This window comes from Dendropsophus ebraccatus, chromosome 1 (genome assembly GCF_027789765.1).
Source record: "Dendropsophus ebraccatus isolate aDenEbr1 chromosome 1, aDenEbr1.pat, whole genome shotgun sequence".
Taxonomy (NCBI): Eukaryota; Metazoa; Chordata; class Amphibia; order Anura; family Hylidae; genus Dendropsophus; species Dendropsophus ebraccatus.
In genome coordinates, this window is record NC_091454.1 from 117,593,940 (window position 1) to 117,609,408 (window position 15,469).

The following is a 15,469-nucleotide window of genomic DNA, read 5'->3' on the forward strand; positions in this document are numbered from 1 at the left end:
TTTTTGTGTTTTGTTAGTTTATTACCTGAGATAGGGTTGAATTTAACTGCAGAATGCAAACTTTAGTGGTAACATTTTACCACAATTTACTGTGTGCGTCCAAGATAAATAACATCCAGTTCTGAGATACGTAGGACAGTGAAGTGAAAGAATTCCAACAATCCTCAGTATTCCCTGATTTACTGATAATGAATAAGATACTAAATCTTCGTACACAAAAATAAACATTAACCATTTCAAGGCTTGAAAGATTAGGACTATAAAACCATGCAGACTTTTTTTAATAACCGCAGCTCTTCTTAAGTTACATATTTACAAGGGGTGGATTTACTAATACTATCTAACATCAGCAATGCAGCATTTGCTCTGACATACCCCAGCACACTGCATGATGTTGGTGAACAATACTTAAAGCATAACTGTCATTTCAGGGTCATTTTTCTGAAAACATTAAATATCAACAGTACAAGCGATTTTAAGAAACTCTGTAATAGGTTTTATGTACTAAAAGAGTTTCCTTCTGGACTGAAAAAGCAATCTCCCAGCCTCCCCCCTCACATCAAATGAAGCAGGATTTCTGTCTCCATTATGTGGCTATGGAGAGGGGAGGGGCTGTTAGGAGTGACTGAGCACGGAGGATTTCTGCAAAGCACAACACCCTGCAATCTTCTCTCAGTAAGTTCATAGATAAGCACCGACCTTTCTGACCCCAGAATCCTGCAGTTTAAGTGCCCAGTCTACAAACAGCTGACCTTCATGTCACCTCTTCCTGCTCCCTCATCTCCCTCGGCCCCTCCCCCCTTCATAGGCTCACAGTGGAGAGAGCAGAACCCGTCTTCACTGGCTTCTCTGTAATGAAGACGTGTTTGCCTGATAATGCACAGATAAGAAGTCAGGGGGGGAGGCTGGGAGATTGCTTCTTGAGTACAGAAAGAGGCTTTTTTGGCTGATGAAACCTATTACACTGTTTTTCAAAAACGCTTATACTACTGATTTCTGCAATAAAAAAAAACATAACAGTTACGCTTTAACCCTACCAGGTGTAAGGCTAAATCTGATTAAGCAGTTGCACTTGAAAATTCCTGTCCTAGATGGCATCATCTGAGCAAGCCTTAGCACTTCTAATCCATGCGGTACCATAGGATGCATTTGCTGAAAGGGATGCCGCATCTGGCCAGACGCATGTACACATCAAAGTATTAATTATTGAGCAGCTGCTATTATAGCAATGCTATTAGATGACTATATTAGCTGTTATTTGGTCATAATGTGCTAGTGTTACTAGTGGCACTGTATGGTGTTTTTTTACATAGGCATTGCACAACACTGAATCTTAGGAACTGTACAGTGTATAGTTTTTGCAGTGTATAGATATAAAAGTTTTATTTAGCTAACAGTATCGGGCCATGTTCACACAGTATTTCTGTCAGACTTTTGGTCTGTATTTTTTCAACCTAAATCAGGAGTTGGAACTGACAGGGCAAAATTATAATAGAAAGATTTGCCCAGTTTCTGTATTTTCAACCCACTTACAGAGCAAAAGACTGACAGAAATACTGTGTGTGAACATAGCCTGGAGCTGTTATTTAAACACTGTATTGCATAACAATATGAATAAAGCAGAGAAAGTGATAAAAAACACAGGTACAGTGACTCCAGCGCTGCTACCGTAGGACCATCACAGGATTCCGATAGTTAAGATCATAGAGGATTTATTTACAAAACAAAGCATGAGGTTAACATGTTTCGGGAAAAAGCTATCCCTTCCTCAGAACCAGTATGCATACTGGTTCTGAGGAAGGGATAGCTTTTTCCCGAAACATGTTAACCTCATGCTTTGTTTTGTAAATAAATCCTCTATGATCTTAACTATCGGAATCCTGTGATGGTCCTACGGTAGCAGCGCTGGAGTCACTGTACCTGTGTTTTTTATCACTTTCTCTGCATCATTCCTATACGGGCCCCTGGTGGGAGCATCCCGTCCGTTGGTACGTCTAGCTTAGCAGCTACCGGGATCTGGACATTTCTACACTTCTTAACCCTCTTTGGGTGATGCGCATCAAGCCCAAGTGGCTCTTAGGTGAGTGCAACATCTCCCTACCCACTATCCCATTTATCCTAAGGTGTTACACGAGGCGCCGGTGCCTGTGTTTTTTTGCTCTCTTTCTTTTAATATGAATAAAGGGAATTCTCTGGGAATGATTACATATGATGATATACATAGTACATACAGCGTACATCCATACCATATATAGTAGATACAGAGAGCCCTAAGGAGTATATTTATCAATATGCACCCTGGTTTGCACAAACATCTGTGCCTTGTCTGTGGCATAAGCCCCACTTACCTGATGGGCAGGTGGGGGAGGGAGGGATTAGGCGTCAAGGCAGAGAGGAAGCGCATACTTTATTATGGTCCAGTGCCCGTTTGCAGGCATAAACCATGGCAAAAATCTATACATGCCCTGTCCCCCTGCAGTCCGCCAGATAAATGTCCACTATATCTATACAGTACGAACTTAGTGCACTTATAAACAGTATGTGCTGACATAAGTGATGCTGCTCCAGTCAGATTTCTGCTTTAAAATCCCACTTTTCATCTTTAGGCTGGGTTCACACTACGTATATTTCAGTCAGTATTGTGGTCCTCATATTGCAACCAAAACCAGAAGTGGATTAAAAACACAGAAAGGCTCTGTTCACACAATGTTGAAATTGAGTGGATGGCCGCCATATAACAGTAAATAACGGCCATTATTTCAATATAACAGCCGTTGTTTTAAAATAACAGCAAATATTTGCCATTAAATGGCGGCCATCCACTCAATTTCAACATTGTGTGAACAGATCCTTTCTGTGTTTTCAATCCATTCCTGGTTTTGGTTGCAATATGAGGACCACAATACTGACTGAAATATACAGTACGTAGTGTGAACCCAGCCTGAGGGTGCATTCACACGTACAGGATCTGCAGTAGATTTGATGGCACAGATTTGATGCTATGTTCAGTTAGTTACATTGATATCAAATCTGCTGTGGATCTGCACCATCAAATCTGCTGCGGATCTGCTGCAGATCTGCACCATCAAATCTGCTGCAGATCTGCACCATCAAATCTGCTGCGGATCCTGTACGTGTGAATGCACCCTAACTAATTTTTTCTGTGAGCCAGTCATAAATAAGACAAACAATCTAGCCATATAATGCACATGGAGGCCTCCTATAAAATAACATATCAGGTAGATGTAGATGTATAGAACCCAGACTAGAGTAGAGAGATAAGCTGCACATCCAAATGCAGATGAATGGGTGCTTGCCGAGTAAGTCCTTTGGCAAAGGATCCCCAAAATGTGTAGCAACAATCCGCAGCACACCAAATGAAAGTGTAGAGTGATTTATTCCATCAGAAAGTGCAAATACAGGTAACATTTGGTGTGCTGCGGATTGTTGCTAGAACCCAGAGTAGCTATATGAGTCAATGTGGTTGTACAAGAGATTTGACTAAAGATGAGCGAACCTCGAGCATGCTCGAGTCGATCCGAACCCGAACTTTCGGAATTTGATTAGCGGTGGCTGCTGAAGTTGGATAAAGCCCTAAGGCTATGTGGAAAATATGGATATAGTCATTGGCTGTATCCATGTTTTCCAGGCAACCTTAGAGCTTTATTCAAGTTCAGCAGCCCCCCGCTAATCAAATGCCGAAGGTTCGGGTTAGGATCGTCTCAAACCCGAACCCAGTTCGCTCATCTCTAGATTTGACAAAACATAGTGACTTGAGTTATAGATTCCAGCCATGATATAGATGTAAGCAGAGCCTTAGTAATAGAGAAATGATCTAAAAAAAAAAGGTAACATATTCATATTACACGTTTTGACTAGAGATGATCGAACAGTGGAAAATGCCAGGTTCTATCGAACTCAAACCTAGCCAAACCTTTCGCATTTGATTCCTGATGTCTTCCTGGTCCGTGGGGAAGGAGGAGACAGCCCGGAGACCGCCTGGAATTCCGGGATTCAGCCTAGGTAATAGGCTGTATCCCAGAATTCCAGGTGGTACCCGGGCTGTCTCCTCCTTCCCCACGGACCAGGAAGGCATCAGGAATCAAATGCAAAAGGTTTGGTTAGGTTTGAGTTCGATAGAACCTGGCATTTTCCACTGTTCAATCATCCCTAGTTATGACTAGCTATCCTCTGGGAAAGTTAAACGTGACAGATCGAAATTTTGACAAAACATCATTTGATAATGAACAATATTTGTGATAAATGTGTGCAGGGAGAAGCAAGAAGTAGCACTCACCCGTAGTGAGTGCTACTTCTTGCTTCTCCCTGCACACATTGGTATATCTCCTCTCCGTTGTCTGCACCCCTGCACAGCAGCCGTATCCACGGACAGTCAGCTGCTGAGTTCAGTAACAGAGCCTTGGTCCGTGCAGTGCATGTTTTGGTGTGGTGCGGGTCTCTACATCTCACTCTAGCAATTTGTGATAAATGCTTACAAAACACAAAATATCAACACAAAAGACATAGTCAGGCTATGTTCACACAACGTAAGTTTTAAATCAATCAATTCAAAACTTACGTGCACTGCAGGCTGAGGGAATCCCGGCCAGAGTCTATACACATAGTATACACTCTGGCCGGGATCCCTAGCAGCCGCACGAAAAACTGACCTGTCAGTTTTGTGCGGCTGCTATTCATTCATACAAGTCACACAATGTCGGCTATGGTAAATTCGGATGCCTGCATCCCAATTCAGAATAAAGGAAGATCATCCAGCCGGGATGATCTTCACAAACGCCGGCCATTCTGTGACCCGGCCGCTTCACAGAATGGCCGGTTGTTGACGCCGTGTGAACATAGCCTCAGTTTGCATAAATAATAAAATAAATAGTTTATACAGCTACATACCGCAGCTATTTTTTTTTTTTCGGGATTGGTATACAATTACACTGCTCCCCTACCAGGTTGTTTCTACCTCATGTAAAGTCATCATTGGCTAATTTGAATACTTTAAGGGGGAAGAGCTGTTTTCCAGCTTTAGCTATCTATACATATTTCTTATGTCTTATCGTGGCTGAAATTATTGGTTTATGTCAATGAACATAAAACATGCATGTTTGGTTAGCACAAACCTTTATATAAACATAGAGGTATGCAGGTCATACAAGTCAGTATTTTGATCAATATGTTTAGCCAAAACCAAGTAGCAAACAGAAAAGGGTGCACATCTTTCTATGTATTTTGTACCTATTTTTTTTTTATTTTTTTTTTTGCTAAAAATACTGACCAAAATACTATGTGTTACCTTAACCCTACTGTATGGATGATGCAATTGGTACAGACATGCTGTGCACTATACTAGTGCTATATACATAAAGGTTATTATTATGGTACTACTACTGCCAGACATAACAGACCATGGTTACTTTTGCACAATTAAGACAGTGCTTTTAAGGCTTCCTCAAACAATGGGCTTGTTTAGACTGTAAACCTACAGATGCTGGTTTTAAGTGCACATTTAAATGTCAGTGGATTGTGATATTTAATATAGGCAACTCTGAACTGAAATAACTTAAATGTTACTAGTAAGAATAAGATGTCTTATCTAGTAGAGTGTGTGTGTGTGTAATGTGTAAACACATCTATTTAGCTTGCAAGGTTGTAAGTAAACTAATTGATTTGCACTCCTTTGAGCATGTCTTTGGTCCTTTAATAATCCTATAAATCCTATAATTATCCCTAGTTTTCATGCAAGCTATAGCAGGCTTTCTCCCAAGAATGCACCTATACTTTTTCTCAGACTGTTTTTATCTGTTAAAAAGGATTGCAGATAGAATCATGCCTTCCCACAGCCCTATTGCAAAATTTGGAGTAATAATAATTTTGGAACAATGCCAATTCAGTTTAGGGCTCATGGATATGGGCATATTATGTATCTGTGCTATGGACCCATACTGTACCTATATGTTTTTGGGCCACATACAGAGGCATATGGATTTTGTATGAATCCAGTACAAAATAAATAGGAACCTAGATGTGACAACAAAGTCTAAATACACTTGGTATGAGGCTTCTCATAAATTTATTTTTTGCAATTTTATAGTATAGATTTAAAGAGGTTTTCCAGGGATCCACAGGATAGGGGACAAGTAAGAGATTGCGGGGGTCTGACCTCCATACCCCCACAGTTCTCCGTATCAGGCTTCTTTGTTATAAATTTAGCCACAGGTACGGCACAGGACCTGCAGCTCTATTATTCCTATAAAGCCACCAGAAAGAGCTAAGTAAGCCGCAAAGTGCTTACTCAGCTCTTTCTGACGCCTCCATAGGAATGAATAGAGCTGAGGGTCACAAGCAATATTGATGTACTGTATTCATAACAAAGAAGCTGTGGGCCGATACGGAGATGGGGGGTGTATGGAGGTCGGACACCCACAATCTCTTACTTGTCCCCTATCCTGTGAAGTAAATTTTCCCTGGACAAACTTTTAAGTACACATTTATGAACCACTCAGGGTAAACTAGATAAACTTGTCAGTTTCCTATCTCCCATGAAAAGAAGTCCTGTGATTGTTGGAGGCCTCCTAATTCCCCTTTTCAGATGTCCAGATTTGGAGTAAAGCCAAATTTGCAGCTGTACTGTATTTGTACCTTTGTTTCATCATAACATAGTCTTTTAAAATCTTACACTGTTAGGGCCATTTCACACTGAGTAAACACGGTGTATTTCCGTGGCGGAGCTCTCTGCCGCGCTCAGTGTGCTGCTTTGAGAGAATGGGACAGCGCGTGCTTGTCCGCTGCCGCCGCTCTCCGCTCGAAGACCTAACATGTTAGTTCTTTGAGCGGAGAGGAGAGGAAGCGGACGATCGCGCGCTCTCCCATTCGCTCAAAGCAGCACACTGAGGGCAGCTGGATTACGCCGTATTTACTCAGTGTGAACTGGCCCTTAACAGGAAGATCCGCAGCAGATTGGATGGCAAAGATATCGATGTAACTAAATAACTGAACAATGCATCAAATCTGCTGCGGATCCTGTACATGTGAACGCACCCTAAAAGTGCCAAAAACTGGTTACATAAACTGTATGATTAAGATGTACAGCTGCCTTAACGATCCCGCACATGTGCAGTGTTCAGATAAGTAATGAACAGGAGAAATCCTGCGTGGGGCATTCCTAATGGTGAAGAGGGTGGGGAGGAGGCACAGAGAGGCCTTTCAGGCACAGGGCACATACACTCTAGGCCCCGCCAATTAGACACAGAGCTGCAATTGTTTTTAGAACAATAACTGTATCACCTGCCAAATGGACCCCAGGACAGATCTTGGATTAAAAGCAGCTATCAGCAGCTTCAAATCAAAGCCTGCAATTAAAAATCACAAGTGCTTGCAATGTCTGCCAGCTCTGTATCAAACAGTTGTCCTACAATAAATTAATTTAAAATATTCATAAAAACATCACCTATGGCACATTGCAAAAAAAAATAAAAAAATCTAATACAATAGTGCAATAAAAACATAAAACATAAAGGAATTCACTTCAACATTTACGCTATCTGCACATTTGCCTGCCGATTACTGCCCTTATTACATAGGATTATATTGGCCGTGTTTACCACTAGAGCATGGTTACACCAAAACATAATAAGCCATATGTTATAAATACAGTAACTGTATGTGGTAGCCTTGAGCTGTATCTGTACTTCACCTGTAGTGGCTGAAAATCTTTGCAAATTTTCTGTAAATGGTGGAAATTTGCTGTAAACCAGAATTTGCAGCAACTACAGATGAATTATAGAAGACAAATACATAACGTGCATATGTACAGCTAAGTTTGGGGAATTTGTTTTGGGATTAATATAATACTGTAATATTGATCGCCCATTCATGTTACATCTGCTGAAAACAGATCTCTACCACATAATAAATGCCTTATATTTGAGACATAGATTTCTAGTAAAGAGGTTTTCTGACAATGAAAACTATTTTCAACTCCCTAATAAATAAACATATATTAAAAAAAAACAGCTATTTTTAATACCATTATGTGGTCTTTCATGCTTTCCTTCTGCTTTAGATTCAAACTATCTGCTTCGGTGTTTTCAGCCCAAGTGTCTGTGTACATGTTGAAATGGACTTCCTGTTCCTGTGTACAGGACACTCTAGCCAGGAATTCAGCCAACTCTGCCTCAGGTTAATAGTTAAGAAAGTGTAGTGAAAAAGTTGGCTAAATTCCAGATTGTCCTGTACACAGGAACAAGAAGTCTGTTACAGAATGTAGACTAGATACTTATGCTAAAGACAGAGCAAACAGTTCACAGCAAAAGCAAAAGGAAAAAAAAGGCAGTAAAATAACCTTACTTACCAATGTATGTTAATTTAATAAACTGTTAAAAAATCAATTGACAAAGGGGATTGACAACCTCTTTGAGGTAATGATGCCATAAAAGATTTTTATGAAATTCATCCATTCCAGGATTGATCATGTACATTGTAAAATAACTCTTGTCTACACTGTATGGCTTGTGATCATTATATAAAACACACATACTTGCTTTTAAATAGTGTTGATATTATTTTCAGCTTCACAATGCATATCTGACATGTTTTCATTACAGATTTAGAAGAGAAGATTGATGACCTAAACAAAGTAAATGAAGAAAAAGCCAATGAGCTACTCCAGTTGGAGGAGAGGGCCAAAGAGCTTATGGACTACATAGTTAAGGAAGAAAATAAGCAAGCTAACTGCCGAGATTAATTCTTTTTATTTGATTTTTACATGTATGTATGTTTTATATGATTGACCAGTCTTCCCAAATAAAGTTATTGTAAACTTTACATTAACAATTTACAGTATTTATTTTGTTAAGAAATTATCTTGACGAATGGTAGTTTGGTATGTGAGAACGATTTTACTCAGGTTACCTGGCAGGGGTGTGGCTACAGAAGAGTGGCGGGTCCTGAGTATTGGGCTTGGTCATTTTTTGGACAACTAGATACAGTATATTGCATTGTCCTGAATATACTTATCGGTAACAATGATTCACTAGATCACTTGTACAATATAAGATGAAGCATACTCATCCATCTATGGAGTTGTCTACATTGTAGAGTAGGGGCAATATTACACAGCCCAATGACTTTCTGTAAGCAAGTGCTGAGCTGCTAGATCTGCCCTAGCTTAGGCTGGGTTCACACTACGTTTTTCCTATCCCTTTTTTTCATTGTTGTTTTTTTTTCCATATTTGTGTACATCCATTTTGATCCGTTTTTTCCATTTCCATCCGTTCTCCCATTATAAAAAAAAAATGGCTCAAAATGGATTTGTGTTTTTTTTAATGGACACAAAAATGATCGACTACGTTTTGATACTTTTTCATAATGCAAGTCAATGGAAAAACGGATCAAGACGGATGCACACAAATGTATCCGTTTTCCCATTCGTTCTTCATAAAATAAAATAAAAAACGGATTGCAAAAACGTAGTGTGAACCCAGCTTTACTGAACTTATACATGGCTAGATAAACCCTTGCTGCATGGACATCTTTAGCAATGTCGATGCAGCCCTTGCCTAAATAAGTAAAAGTAATAAAGTCATACATATCTCTCTGTGCTCCCTGATGTCCTGCTAGCTTCGGCCCGCTGTACGCAATGTCTGAAGGGACAGGCTGCTCAGCCAATCACCAGGACAGTGCTTGAGCTTGATCTTTTCATGAGGACTGGAAGGTTTACTCGTACACTCAAGTTTCTGAGAGACTCTTCCCTCCAAGATCTAGATCTAACTTCCTATCCTTTACATTATATTATTCAGGCTTTTTGCTTAAGGGAGCAATATTTCTGCTTTAACCCAGTGCTTCCTATGATTCCTAGGAGAACCAGGCCCTCTACACACCTGTCCAACACTCCCCCAATGACGTTGTTTAAAAGAAATAAATAAATTGATCAATAAAAAAAAGAATAAAGAGGGGTAACATCATTATAATTTTAATAATTTTTATTTATATAGCGCCAACAGATTGCAAGCACTTTACAATTCTGGGGGTACATACATAGACAAAAATCAGACATTACAGAGATCTACATATAATTATCCATACATGAGGAATGAGCTCGCATGCATCAGCTTACACACTATTACATGATATATAACAACAGAGACAAAAGGGTAACATAATACTACAGAACTGAAAATACTTACATAGCAGATCAACATTTCCACAGATTAAGGTTACGTTCATGTAATGTATATGGATGTCTATAAAATTTCTACATATACAGTAAATCTATCTTATACTGATTTCAGAGTGATGTAATTGAAGTGGTGTATTTCATCTGTAGAGTGTGGATTCCTAGTTTTCTTTACCTGGTAATAAGAAGTTTAAAAGTTGTTTTATCAAAGGTGAACATAGCTTTCCCATCATGTCTAGCAAAACTACAATGTTGGGTCGACACAGACTTTACTTACAGTAGGCAAAAGTATAGGCATGAATAAATCTGTGGCCCCAAATTTTACTTGAATGTTCCATACAGGTAGGAAAATCTAATAATATCTGTCATAAGAGACATTTTTAGGCTTAATACTGCTGTCAAATGTAAATAAGGTACTGTATAAATATATACAGGGAATGGATGTCACATTAATCCAGCAAAAGTGTGAACTTTTAAAGAATCTACAGATATAGCGGCATTCTTAGCTGTTATACTAAGAGGTCATATTCCACTATTAACCCCTCTAGTGAAGCAAATAGAATGCATCCACTCAAAGCATTTCTGCTCTTTCACCCATGCAATAGCTTGTATACCTTAATCAAGATATCACCTATCAGTAACACATTCCTGCCATTCTATTGAGCTAGGTATGGTGTCATTGTAACAACGATTGGATGAAGTGAACTTTACACTGAACACTGAAATGTTCTTCTTCAAAGACATATAATTCGTATATTCAATTGCTACTATATGGAATCTTAGTACTTTGTCAATGTACATTGTAAGGCTATGTTCACACTACGTAAAACTACGGCCGTAGTCCAAACCGCAAAACTACAGCCGTAGTTTTGAGGTTTATGCCTTGGCTGCAATATATACGAACTACGGTCGTACAATGCACACTACGTATCAGACAACGGCCGTTGTTTTCACGGCTCCGTGAAAAATGAACGTGTCATTTATTTCCATCCGGTAATGTTCCAACTACGGCCGTGGATTTTAATGTGGCCGCGCACGGAATATTTATTTCTGCAAAAGTAAACTTGATTTTGAAATAAAAAAATTTCTGTGTGGTTTATTGGGCTGGGCGCAGTATTCCAAATAAATGACTTGTTTAATCCCGCTCAGAAACAAGCTAGGAAGCAAAATTATACAACGGCCGTGGTTTCACGACTAGACTGTATGGCCATATTTCTACGGCCGTAGTTTCAGACGCACACGTCCGGCCGGGTGAAAACAATGGCCGTTAATTTATGTAGTGTGAACATAGCCTAAACATGTAAATGTAAAACAAAGCAAACAATTATTACAAAAGGTTCCAGGGCTATAAGGCATATCCTTAATCTAGCCATGACTGTGGCTGTGGCTGTGCCTGGCGCTGCAGCTCACTTGATTAGGACTGGTCAACTGTGTGCTATAATACCAGGTACAGCCAGAAGGAAATGTATGGGGTGTCTGGGATTCACAGCTGATCTGCTAGAGTGCATAGGGTCAGACAACCACCAATGAAAAATGAATTGCCTATCCTTAGGATCAGCCATTAATTGTATAGTCTCAGAAAATCTATTTATGTCTATGTTCCAGCAACGTCTTTTTTGGCCACTTGGGGTAGTTTTTTTTTTTATATTGTAAGGCCGTCATTTTGCAGCCAAAACACATGCCATTTTATGCAAATCAGTCCCAAAAAATAGCTGTACAATGGCCCAAAAAAGACATTGTGGGAACATAGCCTAAGGGCCCTATTCCACAGGACGATTATCGTTCGCATAATCGTAAACGATAAACGATCCAAATGACCGCTATTGCGAAAGACCTGAAATCGTTCACCCATTTACATGGAACGGTGATCGTTACTTATGATCGTTCTTGCGGTCGTCTTGTCGTCGCTATTGCGTTCGTTACTACTGCCAACGACCAAACGACGTCTTATTCAATGCGAACGATTTGCAAATGTGCAACGATAAAAATAGGTCCAGGTCTTATTAAACGAACAACGATTTCTCGTTCGGTCGTTAATCAATAACTGCTATTTAACCGAACGATTATCGCTTAAATTCGAACGATTTATCGATAATCTGAATGATAATCGTCCCGTGGAATAGGGCCCTTAGGTTATGTTCCTACAATGTCTTTTTTTTTGGCTGTTTGAGGCCAAATAACAGCGGTTATTTAATAATAACAAATGTTATTGTACAAATGATGGATGATGAAATAACGGCTGTTATTTGGTCTCAAGCAACCAAAAAAGGCACCTAAAGGTGTTAATTCAAAATCAAAAGATATCTTCTACAGGATACAAGATAAAATGCTGATTTGGGCTTCCAAAAAGCATGTACACTGCCACTCTATTCATACTGGGGACAACTGAACCCTGTATTTAGGATCAGTGGGGATAAGCCTGTTTTCTCCTATCCTTTGGGTATTTCAATATAGCCAAGGTCTTTATTTTTATGCAGTGGAGGCCGTGTCACAGAACGGCCGCTGTCATGCAGCATGTGAAGCTGGCCTAAAGGGATATTTCCATCTCAGCTTGTTATCTTCTATCCATAGTCCCAGTGGTTTGACCCCCATCAAGTCCTCTATCAGAATGGAGCAGTGAGCAGTGCTCATTTCTGCTCCTTTCATTCTCTATCATAGATACTGGGAAAAGCTGAGTATAGCATTGGGCTATCTCTGCAGAAGTTGGACCGTTAAGATGGGAATACCCCTTTAATTCTTGTTTAAAAATATACTTGTAAAAAACCTTTTACAAAAGCGATGAGTTGCGGTCATCTAGAATCCACATCAAAGAAAGCATGTCTCATTCCACAACTTCTAAGTAGTCAATAACGCTCTGACTAATGTTGCATCTGTCTGGGAATCTTCTCCTCAAACAGCTTCTTGTGATAAGGAATTTTACTTTATTACAGGTAGGAGGCTGACCATAGGAGGACAAAACCTCTTACCACTGTAAAGTGATGGATGCTTTTATTACCTGCATCACTCTGATCTTCCCTAGACAGGACAGCAGTCATTTCAGACAGTTCCGTTTTGATCCCTAACAGTCTGGCACTTGTCTGTGCAGAGAATACCCTGAGGTCAAGATTTGTGATAAGTGCAGGATGTTAGTGATTGTATACAATGTAGGAATGAGAGTAAAACTAGGCAATACTAAGATAACAACCTCTGTATTACTATGAATGACACTGCATAAACATTGTGTTACAGTATTATTTTGTTACTTTTTTGTATTTTATCATTACATTACAGAAAAAATGCATAAATGGCATGATATACAATGTAACAAATACTACAAATTAGCATTAGCCCTTAATTCACAATTCTTCTGAAATAACCATAAACATGACACATGGGTTAGTGAAGAATATTATTAATTTTGCTCACATGCTCTTAATTTTTAGGAAGTTAATATTGTCTAAACAATAGTACCAAAGTAGCTTTAAATCATTCTCCATACAGTACAGTAAGTGTCATATAGTCACTGCTTAAGTAAAATTGGTAAACATTATTTAAAGGGGTATTACCATCTGGACAAGTTATACCCTATCCACAGTATCCACAGGATAGGGCATAACTAAAGGCCTTATTCCACCTACAGATCTGACAACAGATTATCTGCCAAAGATTTGAAGCCAAACCCAGGAACAGACTATAGACAGAGATCAGGTCATAAAGGAAAGCCTGAGATTTCTCCTTATTGCTGGAGCCCCCCCCCCCCAATCCCAAGTAGGGGAACCCTAAAATCCTGGCATGTTTTAGTTATGCCCTATCCTGTGGATCCTGTGGCTAGGACATAATTTGTCTAGATGTGAATACCCCTTTAAATAATGGAGTAGAGATGTAAGATCATGATTAGTTAAGCTGAGCAAGTTTACAGTAAACTTTGTCAAGCCTAATCCAAAGAATTAATTTAGTCTTGAAAAAGTTGTACCACTTTCCAAGTCTTTGGATCCCCCAGGAACTGACTAGTGTATATTTCCAGATTTCTGTGGGGATTTGCAACACTTACAAAGCAGCACAACTTTTACAACAACATTAGATTCAGGTTCAGTGAAAGTTTCTGTCAAATTAGATTAGGCCATATGTGCTTCAGTGTAGGGTGGTGGTTATATATATATGGCTTATGATCCACTGTAAATTAAATAAATGCCGGAAGAATTGTGGATGCAGGCTGCCTAACTGTCCTTTAGCAGCAGGAAAGAAGGATGATGTATTTTGGATTTCACATTAAGATCAGTCAAGCAGGGTTCAGCCTTCATGTACTCACAGTAATGTTTTGTCTCAAAAGGAGCCTCTCCCGAGCTTGAGAAAGGTTGAGTTTAAGTAAATGCACAATTGTTAAAAATCCTCATGAATCCTGTGCCCAAGGGGGCCCAGAGTTTAATTTCCTTGTCTCAGGCACATACATCCTCACCAAATTAATCTTTCTAAAGTTTGGGAATCTATGATAATTTTTCTGTAATTTAGTATTTTTTTTGTCTATTAGTACTGTACATACATTTAACAGCACCACTGTACCTTAGATATGCAAAAAAACACTGCAGAGACACCATCACATGTCTCGACGTCAGTGAACTAGCCAGACCTTCCCTCCGGGAAGGAACAACCAAGCCAAAGGCGTTCTCTAGTCAAGGAAACCACCTCAGCAAGGTATCCATCCACAGACAGTTTGTTCCTTCCCGGAGGGAAGGTCTGGCTAGTTCACTGACGTCGAGACATGTGATGAGAAGAGGGGAGACAGGGGGCGCTTCCTCGTGTGATAAAAGATAGCCAGGTGGGTGGTAGCAGGGTCTTACAGGGATCCACTCACCTGGGTAGGTTGTGCAAAATTTAGGCACAACTCTATATGCAGCATGAAACAGTGTACTCCGCAGCTGTACTGGGGGACGTCCCCACCAACGGTGGGAGAAGCAAATGTAGATGTGTAATCAGCCGATTACAGGACCAAGAGTCGAATCCACACCAGAATATAGTAAGCGCAGGAGTATATAATATATAAATTTGCACACAGCGGTGCAGCCAGGAATCATCCAGAGGTAGATGGCATAATAAACATATATTCTTTATTACAACGCGTTTCGGCCCTATATCGTCTAACATGGGCCTTTATCAAGCATCGTGATGGTGTCTCTGCAGTGTTCTTTTGCATATTAGATTTCCCAGGGGGCAATGTTCTAGAATACACTGACGTTGAGACACACGATGGTGTCTTTGCGGTGTTTTGGTTGATCTCCCTGAGGTCAACCAGCGTCCTTTTACTGT

General features: G+C 39.8%; 1 protein-coding gene across 1 annotated transcript in view; it reads left to right on the forward strand.

The window, feature by feature from the left end:
- Positions 1-8,800, forward strand: part of LAMB4 (laminin subunit beta 4) — a 94,305-nt gene extending 85,505 nt beyond the window's left edge. Inside the window, exon 36 of the mRNA XM_069957688.1 lies at positions 8,616-8,800. Within this exon, the coding sequence (XP_069813789.1) occupies positions 8,616-8,755 (140 nt within the window). The 3' untranslated portion in view covers positions 8,756-8,800. The remainder of the gene's footprint in view (positions 1-8,615) is intronic.
- Positions 8,801-15,469: the final 6,669 nt, after the last annotated feature.